The sequence below is a fragment of the Schistocerca gregaria genome, chromosome 4, assembly GCF_023897955.1.
Source record: "Schistocerca gregaria isolate iqSchGreg1 chromosome 4, iqSchGreg1.2, whole genome shotgun sequence".
Classification (NCBI taxonomy): Eukaryota; Metazoa; Arthropoda; class Insecta; order Orthoptera; family Acrididae; genus Schistocerca; species Schistocerca gregaria.
The window spans coordinates 170,527,087-170,539,935 of NC_064923.1; the positions used below are offsets into that span (position 1 = coordinate 170,527,087).

The 12,849-nt window shown below is 41.6% G+C and overlaps 1 protein-coding gene across 1 annotated transcript in view; it reads right to left on the reverse strand.

Annotated features, from left to right (window-relative positions):
- LOC126267020 (nephrin-like) overlaps positions 1–12,849 on the reverse strand; it is a 191,922-nt gene that overhangs the window by 110,206 nt on the left and 68,867 nt on the right. Inside the window, exon 6 of the mRNA XM_049971793.1 lies at positions 7,432–7,589. Within this exon, the coding sequence (XP_049827750.1) occupies positions 7,432–7,589 (158 nt within the window). The remainder of the gene's footprint in view (positions 1–7,431; positions 7,590–12,849) is intronic.

A 12,849-nucleotide genomic window follows, 5' to 3' on the forward strand; every position in this document is an offset into this window, starting at 1 on the left:
GTAAGAGTCTTGCACTTGCCAAACCCTCTCTAAACCAGCAAGGTCGCCAGATCTGTCTCGAAATAAGAACGTTTGGAACATTATTGGCAGGACCCTCCAATCAGCTCGGGATTTTGACGATTTAATGCACCAGTCGGACAGAATTCGGCACCACATTCCTCAGGAGAACATGCCGCAATCTGTCAATCATTGGTAAGCCGAATAACTGCCTGCACAAGGACTGGATGGGAATCGACACGTTATTGATTTACTTAGTTTGTAACGGCGTGTCTCCTGAGTAAATCATCCAATTTTCCTGAAATTGTAATCAAATTTTTTGTCTGTACATATACATCACATCTACCGATTAACGTTCCATTAGCATAACTGCGTCGTGGAGCCTTCTTTTTAAATTGTTTAGAGCGTATTTCTGCACAGTATCTTCACTTTGTGAAGGGTAAGTTTACCGTACTCCTCCGGCCACCAAACATTCCGCATGTAAACCCAATCGACAATCAATCTGTGTGACCAGCTCGATCGGACTGTACGCACCGTGGATCCTCAACCCAGAAACTGATGACTACATCCATTGGCACTGGCTCATTATCCTCTTCACTACCTTCCAGTGCATCACTGACTCTCTTCGAGCACATTTCGCATCGTTCCGGTGACTATGCATGCCTTGACAGGTGGTGACATTAACGTGCCTCGACAGTATAAACGTAGCAGTGCAGCCAGCACACGCTCCTAATTTTCAGACAAAATCTCGTTTGGTTGCTAAGAAATTAATGATTTTGCACTTAGGTAAAGTTCAGGACCGTTGCAGAGTATACAAAAATGTGTATTGAACGGATGAGTGTAGACGGCGACCATCGTTACGCTAAGAGTTACATGTTTGTAGCCCCTTAATTTTCGCTCTTGAAAAGGGTAACTGTTCACCTTAATAAATTTAGTCAGAGGTCGTTTCATTCGCGAACATCCGGCTGGATTCCCGAATATCCAAGATGCCAACAGATCGCCGGGAAAGCATGAAGAATTACTTTTTTTTTGTTTGCTCAGCTAACATAAATCAAAGAAGACAGCACGTAATTTTCACAGGTAGTCCTTGTAACGACCAGAGAAATTTCCAGAACTCAGAAAAAGTCTCAATGATGTGTACTGATTCACACTACACTGTCAGTTAGAGATAACATTTAACAGGTGTTTGCAACCTCTGTTACGGCTGCATATAAACTATTTGGAGATATTCACTACCAAGTTTTTACTAGAGTTAATCACATAGTAGTTGAAATTTTACGTCGAGTTACTTAATAGTGTATTCATGGAATATTTTGTAATTCGAATATTAATTCTAAAACAGTGTTACACACCGGCGGAAAACTTTATTAAGTGACGTAGAAGTGAAGGACGAGCTATTACGGTGAAAGAACTTGTTTAGTATTGCGTCTTGAAGATCCTTGTTATTATTTAATGAATCCGTTGGCAGTAATACACTTTTTAATAAGGGACGTAGAATTGAAACTTTCGTAGCATTGGCAAGAGAAGTTGCAAACGCAAAGTGAGGAAGGGACACGGTCACTCCGTGTGCAGCTGCTACGGCACTGTCTGATCGCCTTCTGTGCGCCTCTTCTGGCTCTGCCTCAAAAGGAAGCTTTTAGTTGAGAAGTGGGCCGCGTGCTTTTCTGTCGAAATACGGGCTTTGTTCGTGTGTCTGCGCTAAGGGATAAAGGGAAGGAAGACAGCGAGCGGGCAACCTGCAGATAGCTGAAGTGCGCGTCTGCTGAGGAAACCGTCCCACAGCCGTTAGAACCGACGAAAGCAGTACTGCCAGAGAGTACTTTCACAGAGTCCTTTTTGCAATCGGACGTTTCTTCTAAATTCTAGCGGTTTCTATCAAAGTCAGCTGACACTGCTGACAATAACAGTCCTGTGAACAAATAATTTTCACCCTGAAAACTTACAAATGTAATCCATTGTTCGATACAATCGTAATAACTTGAAACACTCAGGTTCGACCGCCATCAGCTGTCCTCAAATCTTAAAAAAAAAAATCATGGTTTAGTCTCATCTCTGCGGAAAACATATTGACAGTGCTGAGGATTGACAACGCCTCCGAAACAGACTATTTCCTTTGTAAGTCTATCACGGCAGGCGGTATGTTTTTGTCTTCACATGAAAAGTGAGTGAACTGTGGCCTGTTGTCAATCACAATGGAAACTGCCACGTGGATATCAATTACAAAGGTACCCATGCTGTCGCAAGGCAGTACGTGTCACAATATGGAAATCACAGACAGAAATCCGTTCCGTCTGAAGATGAGCCAGAAAAGCTTCGAAAACAAGTTAACGGAATGACATACGAATCACGAAAGAAGTTTGTACACGTGGAGGAAACCAGCAGAAGCTTGTAACAGTGTTGACTAAAAAACCATATTGAAAACTCTGAAGGTACCCGGGATAAAAAAAAATGCAGCGAATGGATCTCTTCCGTAAAGTGTACCGCAGTTTTAAAAGCCGAAAGGCACTTAAGGGAAGCGGTAGTCAAGTAGGAAATGAGGCAACCTTATACCCCATTCCCCTGTTATTATGTCTTTTGGAGAAGAAATTACGGTTCAGGGTGAAGAAATAAGAACGTGGATGTACGCAGTGGGCACGGAAATTGTATCAGAGTCGGCAGAATATCTGGGAAATGAGTTGAAGTCAATGAAGAGTGTCTTGAGAAGAGGTTCTCAACTGAGTATTAACAAAGCTGAAACAAGTGTAACGAAATGTAGTCAAATTAAATGAGGTGATGGTGAGGGAGTAAGGTTAGGAAAAGATAAATTAAAAGCATTATAGGAGTTTTGGGCGGCAAAATTATGACAACGGCCGGAGAGTAGTGTGTGCATAAAATTCAGACCATCGATAACAAGAAATGTGTTTGTAGAAAAGAGATATTTGTTAACAGCTATTATAAAAACTTATAAGATGGATAATCTTTTATAAAAAGATATTTATCTGATGCGTGTCACAATCGGCCTCATATCGCATCCCTTACATTGGGTCTGACAAATTGTACGATCTGTAGTGATCTTAAGGCATTACTCGGCAATATAATTGCTTCTAGGAGCGCAAGTCCAGCAAGATTTACAGGAGAGCTTCCTTGCAGTTTTGAAAGTAAGAAAAGGAGATTAGCAAAATTTGAATTGTGCTGGAGGCTCAAAAGACATGCCGGCATTCTTCTGTCGGTAATAGCATTGGCCGTGTATGACAAGGTTCCGGTACATAGAACATCATCACGGATACGATGGATGTCTTACAAAAGGAGTCCGGAATTACTGCTTGAACCCGACCTCAAGGAAGGTCACTTTGGGTCCCGGAGAAATGTGGGAGCACATGAGGCAATAATGACCATGCTACTTATCATAGAAGATAGGTTGAAGACAGGCAAATTTACATTTGTAACTGTTGGAGATTTAGAAAAAACTTTTGACAGTATTTATTGGACTGTATGAAATATTTTTTGTAATAAGGGTAAAATGCAGGGAGCCAAGTAAATAAGTAGAATAGTTAGGCTGTGAGCCATGGTGTAGAGGTAGAGTCTTTGATTCATAATCAAAACATCCTCGGTTCCTCGTTCGAAACCCGCCACCGCTTGAATTTTGATTAATAATCAGCATTGGCGGCCGAAGACATTGGGCATAAGAAGTCACCCTCATTCTGCCAACGACCCTGTCAGTTTTAGGGCACTCTCTTGCCTTGGGGTGGGAAACTGCCCTAACGGCAGAAAAATCAGCAATGACCAAAAGCATGAGGACGAAGAAGGCCATGGAAACCACTGCATTAAAGACACATAACGTGAATCCACAGGACATGTGGCCTGCAATTGAAAATAGTGTTATGATGATTTCTCCATTGGCAAAGATTCCGGGAGGGTACTGCCAATGGGGAGGTTACCTAGAGAAAAAGAGTGAATAACCAACGAAAAGATAACGTTCTACGAGTCAGGACTAATCTTAGAAGTTTCAAAGTGGTAGGGAAACTAGAAATCTGAGAAGGGATATGAAAAGGATTAATCTTGATACAGCCGGAGTCATTGAAGAACAATTGAAAGAAAACTAGGATTCCTTGCACATGAGTATAGTTCAGTAATAGGTTATTGTTATCACAATATAAAATTAACCAACACGATAGTTAGGATATATATGCCGACGTCACAAGCTGAAGACGAAGAGATAAAGAAAGTATATGAAGATATTGAAAGGGCAATACAATATACTACAAGAGATGAAAATAGTCATGGGCAACTGGAAAGCAGTTGTAGGGGAAGGAGTAGAAGAAAAGTTTACTGGAGAATATGGGCTTGGGACAAGGAATGAGAGAGGACAAAGACTACTTGAGTTCTGTAATAAATTTCAGCTAGTAATAGCGAATACTCTACTCACGAATCACCAGAGGAAGAGGTATACTTGGAAAAGACTGGGTGATACAGGAAGATTTCAATTAGATTTCATCATGGTCAGACAGAGATTCCGAATTCGGATATTCGAATGTAACGTGTACACTGGAGCGGATATAAACTTAGATCACAATGTAGTAGTGATGAAGAGTTGGCTGAAGTTTAAGAGGTTAGTCAGGGGGAATCAATAAGCAAAGAAGTGGGATACGAAAGTACTAATGAATGACGAGATACGCTTGAAGTTCTCTAAGGCTGTAGACACAGCAGTAAAGAATAGTCCACTAGGCAGAAAAGTTGAAGAGGAATGGACGTCTCTAAAAGGGCAATCACAGAAGCTGGAAAGGAAAACATAGGTACAAATAAGGTAAATGCAAAGAAACCAAGGGTAACATACGAAATATTTCAATTGATCGATGAAAGAAGAAAGTATAAAAATGTTTATAGAAATTTAGGAACACAGAGAGACAAGTCGCTGAGGAATGAAATAAATAGGAAGTGCAGGGAAGGTAGGACGAAATGGCTGTATGGAAAATGAAGAAATCGAAAAAGAAGTCTATTCAGAAGGACTGCTCAGCATATAGGAAAGACAAAACAACATCCAGCGAAATTAAAAGGAAGGGCAATAACATTAAGAGAGTATCTGTAATTACATTGATAAATACAGTGGAGAGAATGGATAAATGGGAAGAGCACATTGAAAGCCTCTATAAGAGGGAAGATTGTCTTATGTGATGGAAGAAGGAACAGGAGTAGATTTTGAACAGATAGGGGATCCAGTATTAGAATCAGAATTTATGAGAGCTTTGGAGGATTTAAGATCAAATACGGCAGAAGGGATCGATAAGATTCAACCAAAATTTCTAAAATCATTAGGGGACGTGGCAAAAAAACAACTATTCACGTTGGTGTGTAGAATGTATGAATCTGGCAGCATACCGTCTGACTTTCGGAAAAATGTCACCTACCCATTTTCAAAGACGCAAGAGCTGACAAGTGCGAGAATTAGCACACAATCAGCTTAACAGCTCGTGCATCCAGGTTTCTGGCAAGAATAATATACACATGAAACGAAAACAAAATTGAGGAAGTTAGATAAGCATCAGTTTGGCTTTAGGAAAGGTAAAGGCACGAGAGCGGCAATTATAACGTTGGGGTTGTTAATTGAAGCAAGAATAACGAAATTTGGAGACAGGTTTATAAGATTTCTTGTCCTAGAAAAGGCCTTCGACAATGTAAAATGGTGCAAGATGTCGGACATTCTGCGAGAAATAGGGGTAAGCTATAGGGAGAGAGGGGTAATATACAATGTGTACAAAAACAAAGAGAGAATAGTAAGAGCGAACCACCTAGAACGAACGGCTTGCATTAAAATGGGCGTAAGACAGTGATGTAGTCTTTCACGCCTTCTTTTCAATCCGTACATCGAAGAAGCAATGATGGAAATAAAAGAAAGGTTCTGGAGTGGGATTGAAATTCAAGGAGTAGGGACATCATTGATGTGATTAACTGATGACACTGGTATCCTGTGTGAATATGAAGAAGTATTACATGATCTGTTGAATGGAACGGATAGTCTAATGAGTACAGAATATAGATTGAGAGTAAATCGAAGAAAGACAAAAGTAATGAGAAGTAGCAGAAATGAGAACAGCGAGAAACTTAACATCAGGACTGATTGTCACGAAGTAGATGAAGTTAAGAAATTCTACTACCTAGACAGCAAAGTAGCCAATGACTGACACAGCAAGGAGGACATCAAAAGCATACTAACACGGGAAAAAGGGCATTCCTGGTCAAGAGAAGTCTACTAGTATCAAACATAAGCTTTAATTTGAGAGATAAATTTCTGAGAATATACGTTTGGAGCACAGCATTGTATGGTAGTGAAAAATGGACTGTGGGATGGTCGGAACAGAAGAGAATCGAAGCAGTTGAAATGTGGTGCAACAGACAAAGGTTGAAAATTAGATGGACTGATAAGGTAAGGAACGAGGAGGTGCCACGCGGAACCGGAGATGAAAGGAATATGTTGAAAATACTAACAAGGAAAAGTGACAGGATGATAGGCCATCTGTTAAGGCATCAAAAAAAAAAAAAAAAGGAATAATACTGCAGTTATCAGTGAACGGAAAGCGGTAGCTGAGAATGAGAAGAGAATGTGCCAACGGTGGAGCTCATCCACTGTTCAATCTGTACATTCAACAGGCTGTAAAGGAAACCATGGAGCAATTTGAAAGGGAAATGAATGTTCGGGGAGAAGAGTTAAAACGTTTAAGGTTTGCCAGTGATATTATAATTCCACCGGTACTTGGAAGGGTAGTTAGATAGAATCGCCATTCTTGAGATTATAAAACCAGCATCAACAAAGTAAACCAAGGGTAATGGAATGAAGTCGAATTAAAACAGGCAATGCTGATGGGATTAGATTAGAAAATGGCACTGAAAGGCCTGCCACAGTGTCCGATCGGTTCTAGGCGCTTCAGTCTGAAATCGCGCGACCGCTACGGTCGCAGGTTCGAATCCTGCCTCGGGAATGGCCGTGTATGGTGTCCTTAGATTAGTTAGGTTTAAGTAGTTCTAAGTTCTAGGGGACTGATGACCTCAGATGTTAAGTCCAATAGTGCTTACAGCCATTTGATTTGGCACTGAAAGTGATAGATGAGTTTTGCTATTTGCCAGAAGAAAACTGGTTATGATAAAATTGGACAGGGAAAAACAGGGTGTCTTATTGTGTCATTCACACTAGAATAAGAAGCCGATTTCCAACAGGCGTAGGCGTTTGTTCACTGCCCCACCGTTCGCTGAGTTTGCTGCGCGGGTGTTGATTTAATTTAGGACTGAACTTACTGTAGACAGAGTATAGAAAGACTACCAGTGAACTGACGCTTCCTTGTGGTGCACTAGCAACGGCACTGCTGAGGTTCCTTGAGGGCTTTCAATGGAGATATCAAATTGTAAGTGATAAATAATTATAGTCAGACTATCTACACTGACACGCTGGAATGTGGCCCGTACCTGCTGGAAGGAGAGAGTGTCGGGCAAGGGTCGATCCCCCAGCCACCAGGTGATGAGAGCAGACGGCCGGGACCCCTCGGCTCGGCACTCTATGCTGTGCACGCGACCGGCCGACAGCGGCTCCTCTGGTGGCTCAAGTCGGACGTTGGTCACCCGCACTGTCGGAACAAAACACACACACTCAACGATGCAGACTCTCGTCGAACACACACGGTAAACTAGAACACTACTCCAGCACGCAGCTACACTCAGCAAGGCAGGTTGTGGTTAGTGGATAAGGGTGCTTCTCGCAGCTCTATCATGTCCACCATTTCCATTGCTACTCACAAAGGGTGTTTAAGGACGAAAGCCCAACGATTTAACTAAGAGAGACGTTCAATACGTAATGCAGCACACTTTTTTTTATTAAAACAGATGGTTTTTATTCGGAATTCCACTACTGGTTGACGTCAGAGCCAACGTCTTGCGACATTAGCAACCTTCTCATCATTCGCGTACTGCTTCCCGTGGAATGCATCCTTCATTGGGACAGATAGATGGAAGCCGGGAGATGCGAGATACGTGCTGTTGGATGATCTAGGAAGAACAGTCCAATAAGGTTTTGTGATATCCGGTCTCGTATGCGGATTTGCGTGAATCCTTAGGTTTAATTGTGATCCGTCCATCACCTCGAATGAGAGTGTCCACACGTTCCACCACTGCAGGTGTCACAGCTGTGTGGAGCCAGCCGGCAGGCGCGAGGGCGAACAAGTTTGCGCGACCTTGTTGCGATGATGAGGGACGGCTCGTCCTACCGCTCACCGTGCTTTTGTTCACTGTTAAGTCTCCGTACACATTCTGCGCTATGAATATCTGCAATGTTCCGGTTTTGTCTAAAGAAAGCTCTCTCTTTGGAATACACCTCCGTTGCGGAAGCTATTTTGGAGGCTACGTATAACGACTCTCCCTATCGGAACCTTATGGAACTGTAGGGGCTGAAGCGGAAAATTTCCACAATGTCCCACAACAAAGTCTTCAGTTTTTCAATCGAAGTTGGCGGAGAGAAATTACATTGGATTATTTATTGAATGTCTTTCGTATACACTATATGTTGCACATGCCCGGGGCTCCCCCTGTATTACTGGAGAAAATTAACCGTTACCAGTTCTGAAATCAAGATGAAACTTAATTTCCTTCACGCAGGTACAGCAGTTCATCAGAATTTCCAACATGACAACGTTTCCATTCTCGTCTGTAACCGCCGCGCGGGGTAGCCGCACGGTCTCGGTCGCCTGGTACGTTCGGTGCGGCTCCCCCAGTCGGAGGTTCGAATCCTCCTTCGGGCATGGATGTTTTTGTTGTCCATAGCCCAAATTAGTTTAAGTTAGATTAAGCAGTGCGTAGGCTTAGGGACTATTGAGCTCAGCAGTTTGGTCCCATAAGACCTTACTTCAAATTATCGTCTGTAATTATTTTTGTTACACTCGTGTGTGCAAATTTTAGCTATTATGTCATTATAGTGGCATCATAGACGAAATATGCTAATAGTGGATAATCAAGAAAAACTGATGAGTGGAGATGCCAATTCTAAGTTCCAAGTCTCACATTTGTCAGAAAAATCTTAAAACAATGTATCTCATTTTGTAAATACCGGTAACTTATTTGTACCCAGAAAAAAGAGAAGGTATTCTGATACCTCAGAATTATGCTGCTCACCTCATGACTGTAATAAAGTAATGCGACAAATCTGCAAAGGAATTATTCACTACGAATATTCTAAAAATCCCCCCATGAACCATGGACCTTGCCGTTGGTGGGGAGGCTTGCGTGCCTCAGCGATACAGATGGCCGTACAGTAGGTGCAACCACAACGGAGGGGTATCTGTTGAGATGCCAAACAAACGTGTGGTTCCTGAAGAGGGGCAGCAGCCTTTTCAGTAATTGCAGGGGCAACAGTCTGGATGATTGACTGATCTGGCCTTGCAACATTAACCAAAACGGCCTTGCTGTGCTGGTACTGCGAACGGCTGAAAGCAAGGGGAAACTACAGCCGTAATTTTTCCCGAGGACATGCAGCTTTACTGTATGGTTAAATGATGATGGCATCCTCTTGGGTAAAATATTCCGGAGGTAAAATAGTCCCCCATTCGATCTCCGGGCGGGGACTACTCAGGAGGATGTCGTTATCAGGAGAAAGAAAACTGGCGTTCTACGGATCGGAGCGTGGAATGTCAGATCCCTTAATCGGGCAGGTAGGTTAGAAAATTTAAAAAGGGAAATGGATAGGTTAAAGTTAGATATAGTGGGAATTAGTGAAGTTCGGTGGCAGGAGGAACAAGACTTCTCGTCAGGTGACTACAGGGTTATAAACACAAAATCAAATAGGGGTAATGCAGGAGTAGGTTTAATAATGAATAGGAAAATAGGAATGCGGGTAAGCTACTACAAACAGCATAGTGAACGCATTATTGTGGCCAAGATAGATACGAAGCCCACACCTACTACAGTAGTACAAGTTTATATGCCAACTAGCTCTGCAGATGATGAAGAAATTGAAGAAATGTACGATGAAATAAAAGAAATTATTCAGATAGTGAAGGGAGACGAAAATTTAATAGTAATGGGTGACTGGAATTCGAGTGTAGGAAAAGGGAGAGAAGGAAACATAGTAGGTGAATATGGATTGGGGCTAAGAAATGAAAGAGGAAGCCGCCTAGTAGAATTTTGCACAGAGCACAACTTAATCATAGCTAACACTTGGTTTAAGAATCATGAAAGAAGATGGTATACGTGGAAGAAAACTGGAGATACTAAAAGGTATCAGATAGATTATATAATGGTAAGACAGAGATTTAGGAACCAGGTTTTAAGTTGTAAGACATTTCCAGGGGCAGATGTGAACTCTGACCACAATCTATTGGTTATGACCTGTAGATTAAAACTGAAGAAACTGCAAAAATGTGAGAAATTAAGGAGATGGGACCTGGATAAACTGAAAGAACCAGAGGTTGTACAGAGTTTCAGGGCGAGCATAAGGGAACAATTGACAGGAATAGGGGAAAAAATACAGTAGAAGAAGAATGGGTAGCTCTGAGGGATGTAGTAGTGAAGGCAGCAGAGGATAAAGTAAGTACAAAGACGAGGGCTGCTAGAAATCCTTGGGTAACAGAAGAAATATTGAATTTAATTGATGAAAGGAGAAAATATAAAAATGCAGTAAATGAAGCAGGCAAAAAGGAATACAAACGTCTCAAAAATGAGATCGACAGGAAGTGCAAAATGGCTAAACAGGGATAGCTAGAGGACAAATGTAAGGATGTAGAAGCTTATCTCACTAGGGGTAAGATAGATACTGCCTACAGGAAAATTAAAGAGACCTTTGGAGAGAAGAGAACCACGTGTATGAATATCAAGAGCTTAGATGGCAGCCCAGTTCTAAGCAAAGAAGGTAAGGCAGAAAGGTGGAAAGAGTATATAGAAGGTTTATACAAGGGCGATGTACTTGAGGACAATATTATGGAAATGGAAGAGGATGTAGATGAAGACGAAATGGGAGATACGATACTGCGTGAAGAGTTTGACAGAGCACTGAAAGACCTGAGTCGAAACAAGGCCCCCGGAGTAGACAACATTCCATTAGAACTACTGACGGCCTTGGGACAACCAGTCCTGACAAAACTCTACCAGCTGGTGAGCAAGATGTATGAGACAGGCGAAATACCCTCAGACTTCAAGAAGAATATAATAATTCCAATCCCAAAGAAAGCAGGTGCTGACAGATGTGAAAATTACCGAGCTATCAGTTTAATAAGCCACGGCTGCAAAATACTAACGCGAATTCTTTACAGACGAATGGAAAAACTGGTAGATGCAGACCTCGGGGAGGATCAGTTTGGATTCCGTCGAAATGTTGGAACACGTGAGGCAATACTGACCTTACGACTTATCTTAGAAGAAAGATTAAGAAAAGGCAAACCTACGTTTCTAGCATTTGTAGACTTAGAGAAAGCTTTTGACAATGTTGAGTGGAATACTCTTTTTCAAATTCTAAAGGTGGCAGGGGTAAAATACAGGGAGCGAAAGGCTATTTATAATTTGTACAGAAACCAGATGGCAGTAATAAGAGTCGAGGGGCATGAAAGGGATGCAGTGGTTGGGAAAGGAGTGAGACAGGGTTGTAGCCTCTCCCCGATGTTATTCAATCTGTATTTTGAGCAAGCAGTAAAGGAAACAAAAGAAAAATTTGGAGTAGGTATTAAAATTCATGGAGACGAAGTAAAAACTTTGAGGTTCGCGGATGACATTGTAATTCTGTCAGAGACGGCAAAGGACTTGGAAGAGCAGTTGAACGGAATGGACAGTGTCTTGAAAGGAGGATATAAGATGAACATTAACAAAAGCAAAACGACGATAATGGAATGTAGTCAAATTAAATCGGGTGATGCTGAGGGAATTAGATTAGGAAATGAGGCACTTAAAGTAGTAAAGGAGTTTTGCTATTTAGGAAGTAAAATAACTGATGATGGTCGAAGTAGAGAGGATATAAAATGTAGACTGGCAATGGCAAGGAAAGCGTTTCTGAAGAAGAGAAATTTGTTAACATCGAATATAGATTTATGTATCAGGTAGTCGTTTCTGAAAGTATTTGTATGGAGTGTAGCCATGTATGGAAGTGAAACATGGACGATAACTAGTTTGGACAAGAAGAGAATAGAAGCTTTCGAAATGTGGTGCTACAGAAGAATACTGAAGATAAGGTGGATAGAGCACGTAACTAATGAGGAGGTATTGAATAGGATTGGGGAGAAGAGAAGTTTGTGGCACAACTTGACTAGAAGAAGGGATCGGTTGGTAGGACATGTTTTGAGGCATCAAGGGATCACAAATTTAGCATTGGAGGGCAGCGTGGAGGGTAAAAATCGTAGAGGGAGACCGAGAGATGAGTACACTAAGCAGATTCAGAAGGATGTAGGTTGCAGTAGGTACTGGGAGATGAAGCAGCTTGCACAGGATAGAGTAGCATGGAGAGCTGCATCAAACCAGTCTCAGGACTGAAGACAACAACAACATTCTAAAATTTGTGTTTCAAAATGCCATTAAGACTGAGACAATAAATTTTGTTTGTGATACTACAATCACAGAAACACTGCGGAAATATTTTAAGCAATAAAACTGTAGACAACAAGAATTAGTCATATCCAAAATTTTTAGAAGGGAATTACAAAATTTAAGTGAAGAAATGTCTCACTGTATTTTGTTTCTTACACAACTAGATTCTTGTGACCAGATACTACGAAGTTTACTCTAGAAGTCACTCAGCTGTTGTAAATGGAATGTCAGCATCTTCAACTGGCCTTTCTGTTCTGCAACTGAAGAAATGGCTGCCTCTTCGGATGAAGTATGGCAAGACATAGATCAGCAATGGTCTTTCGGTCACAT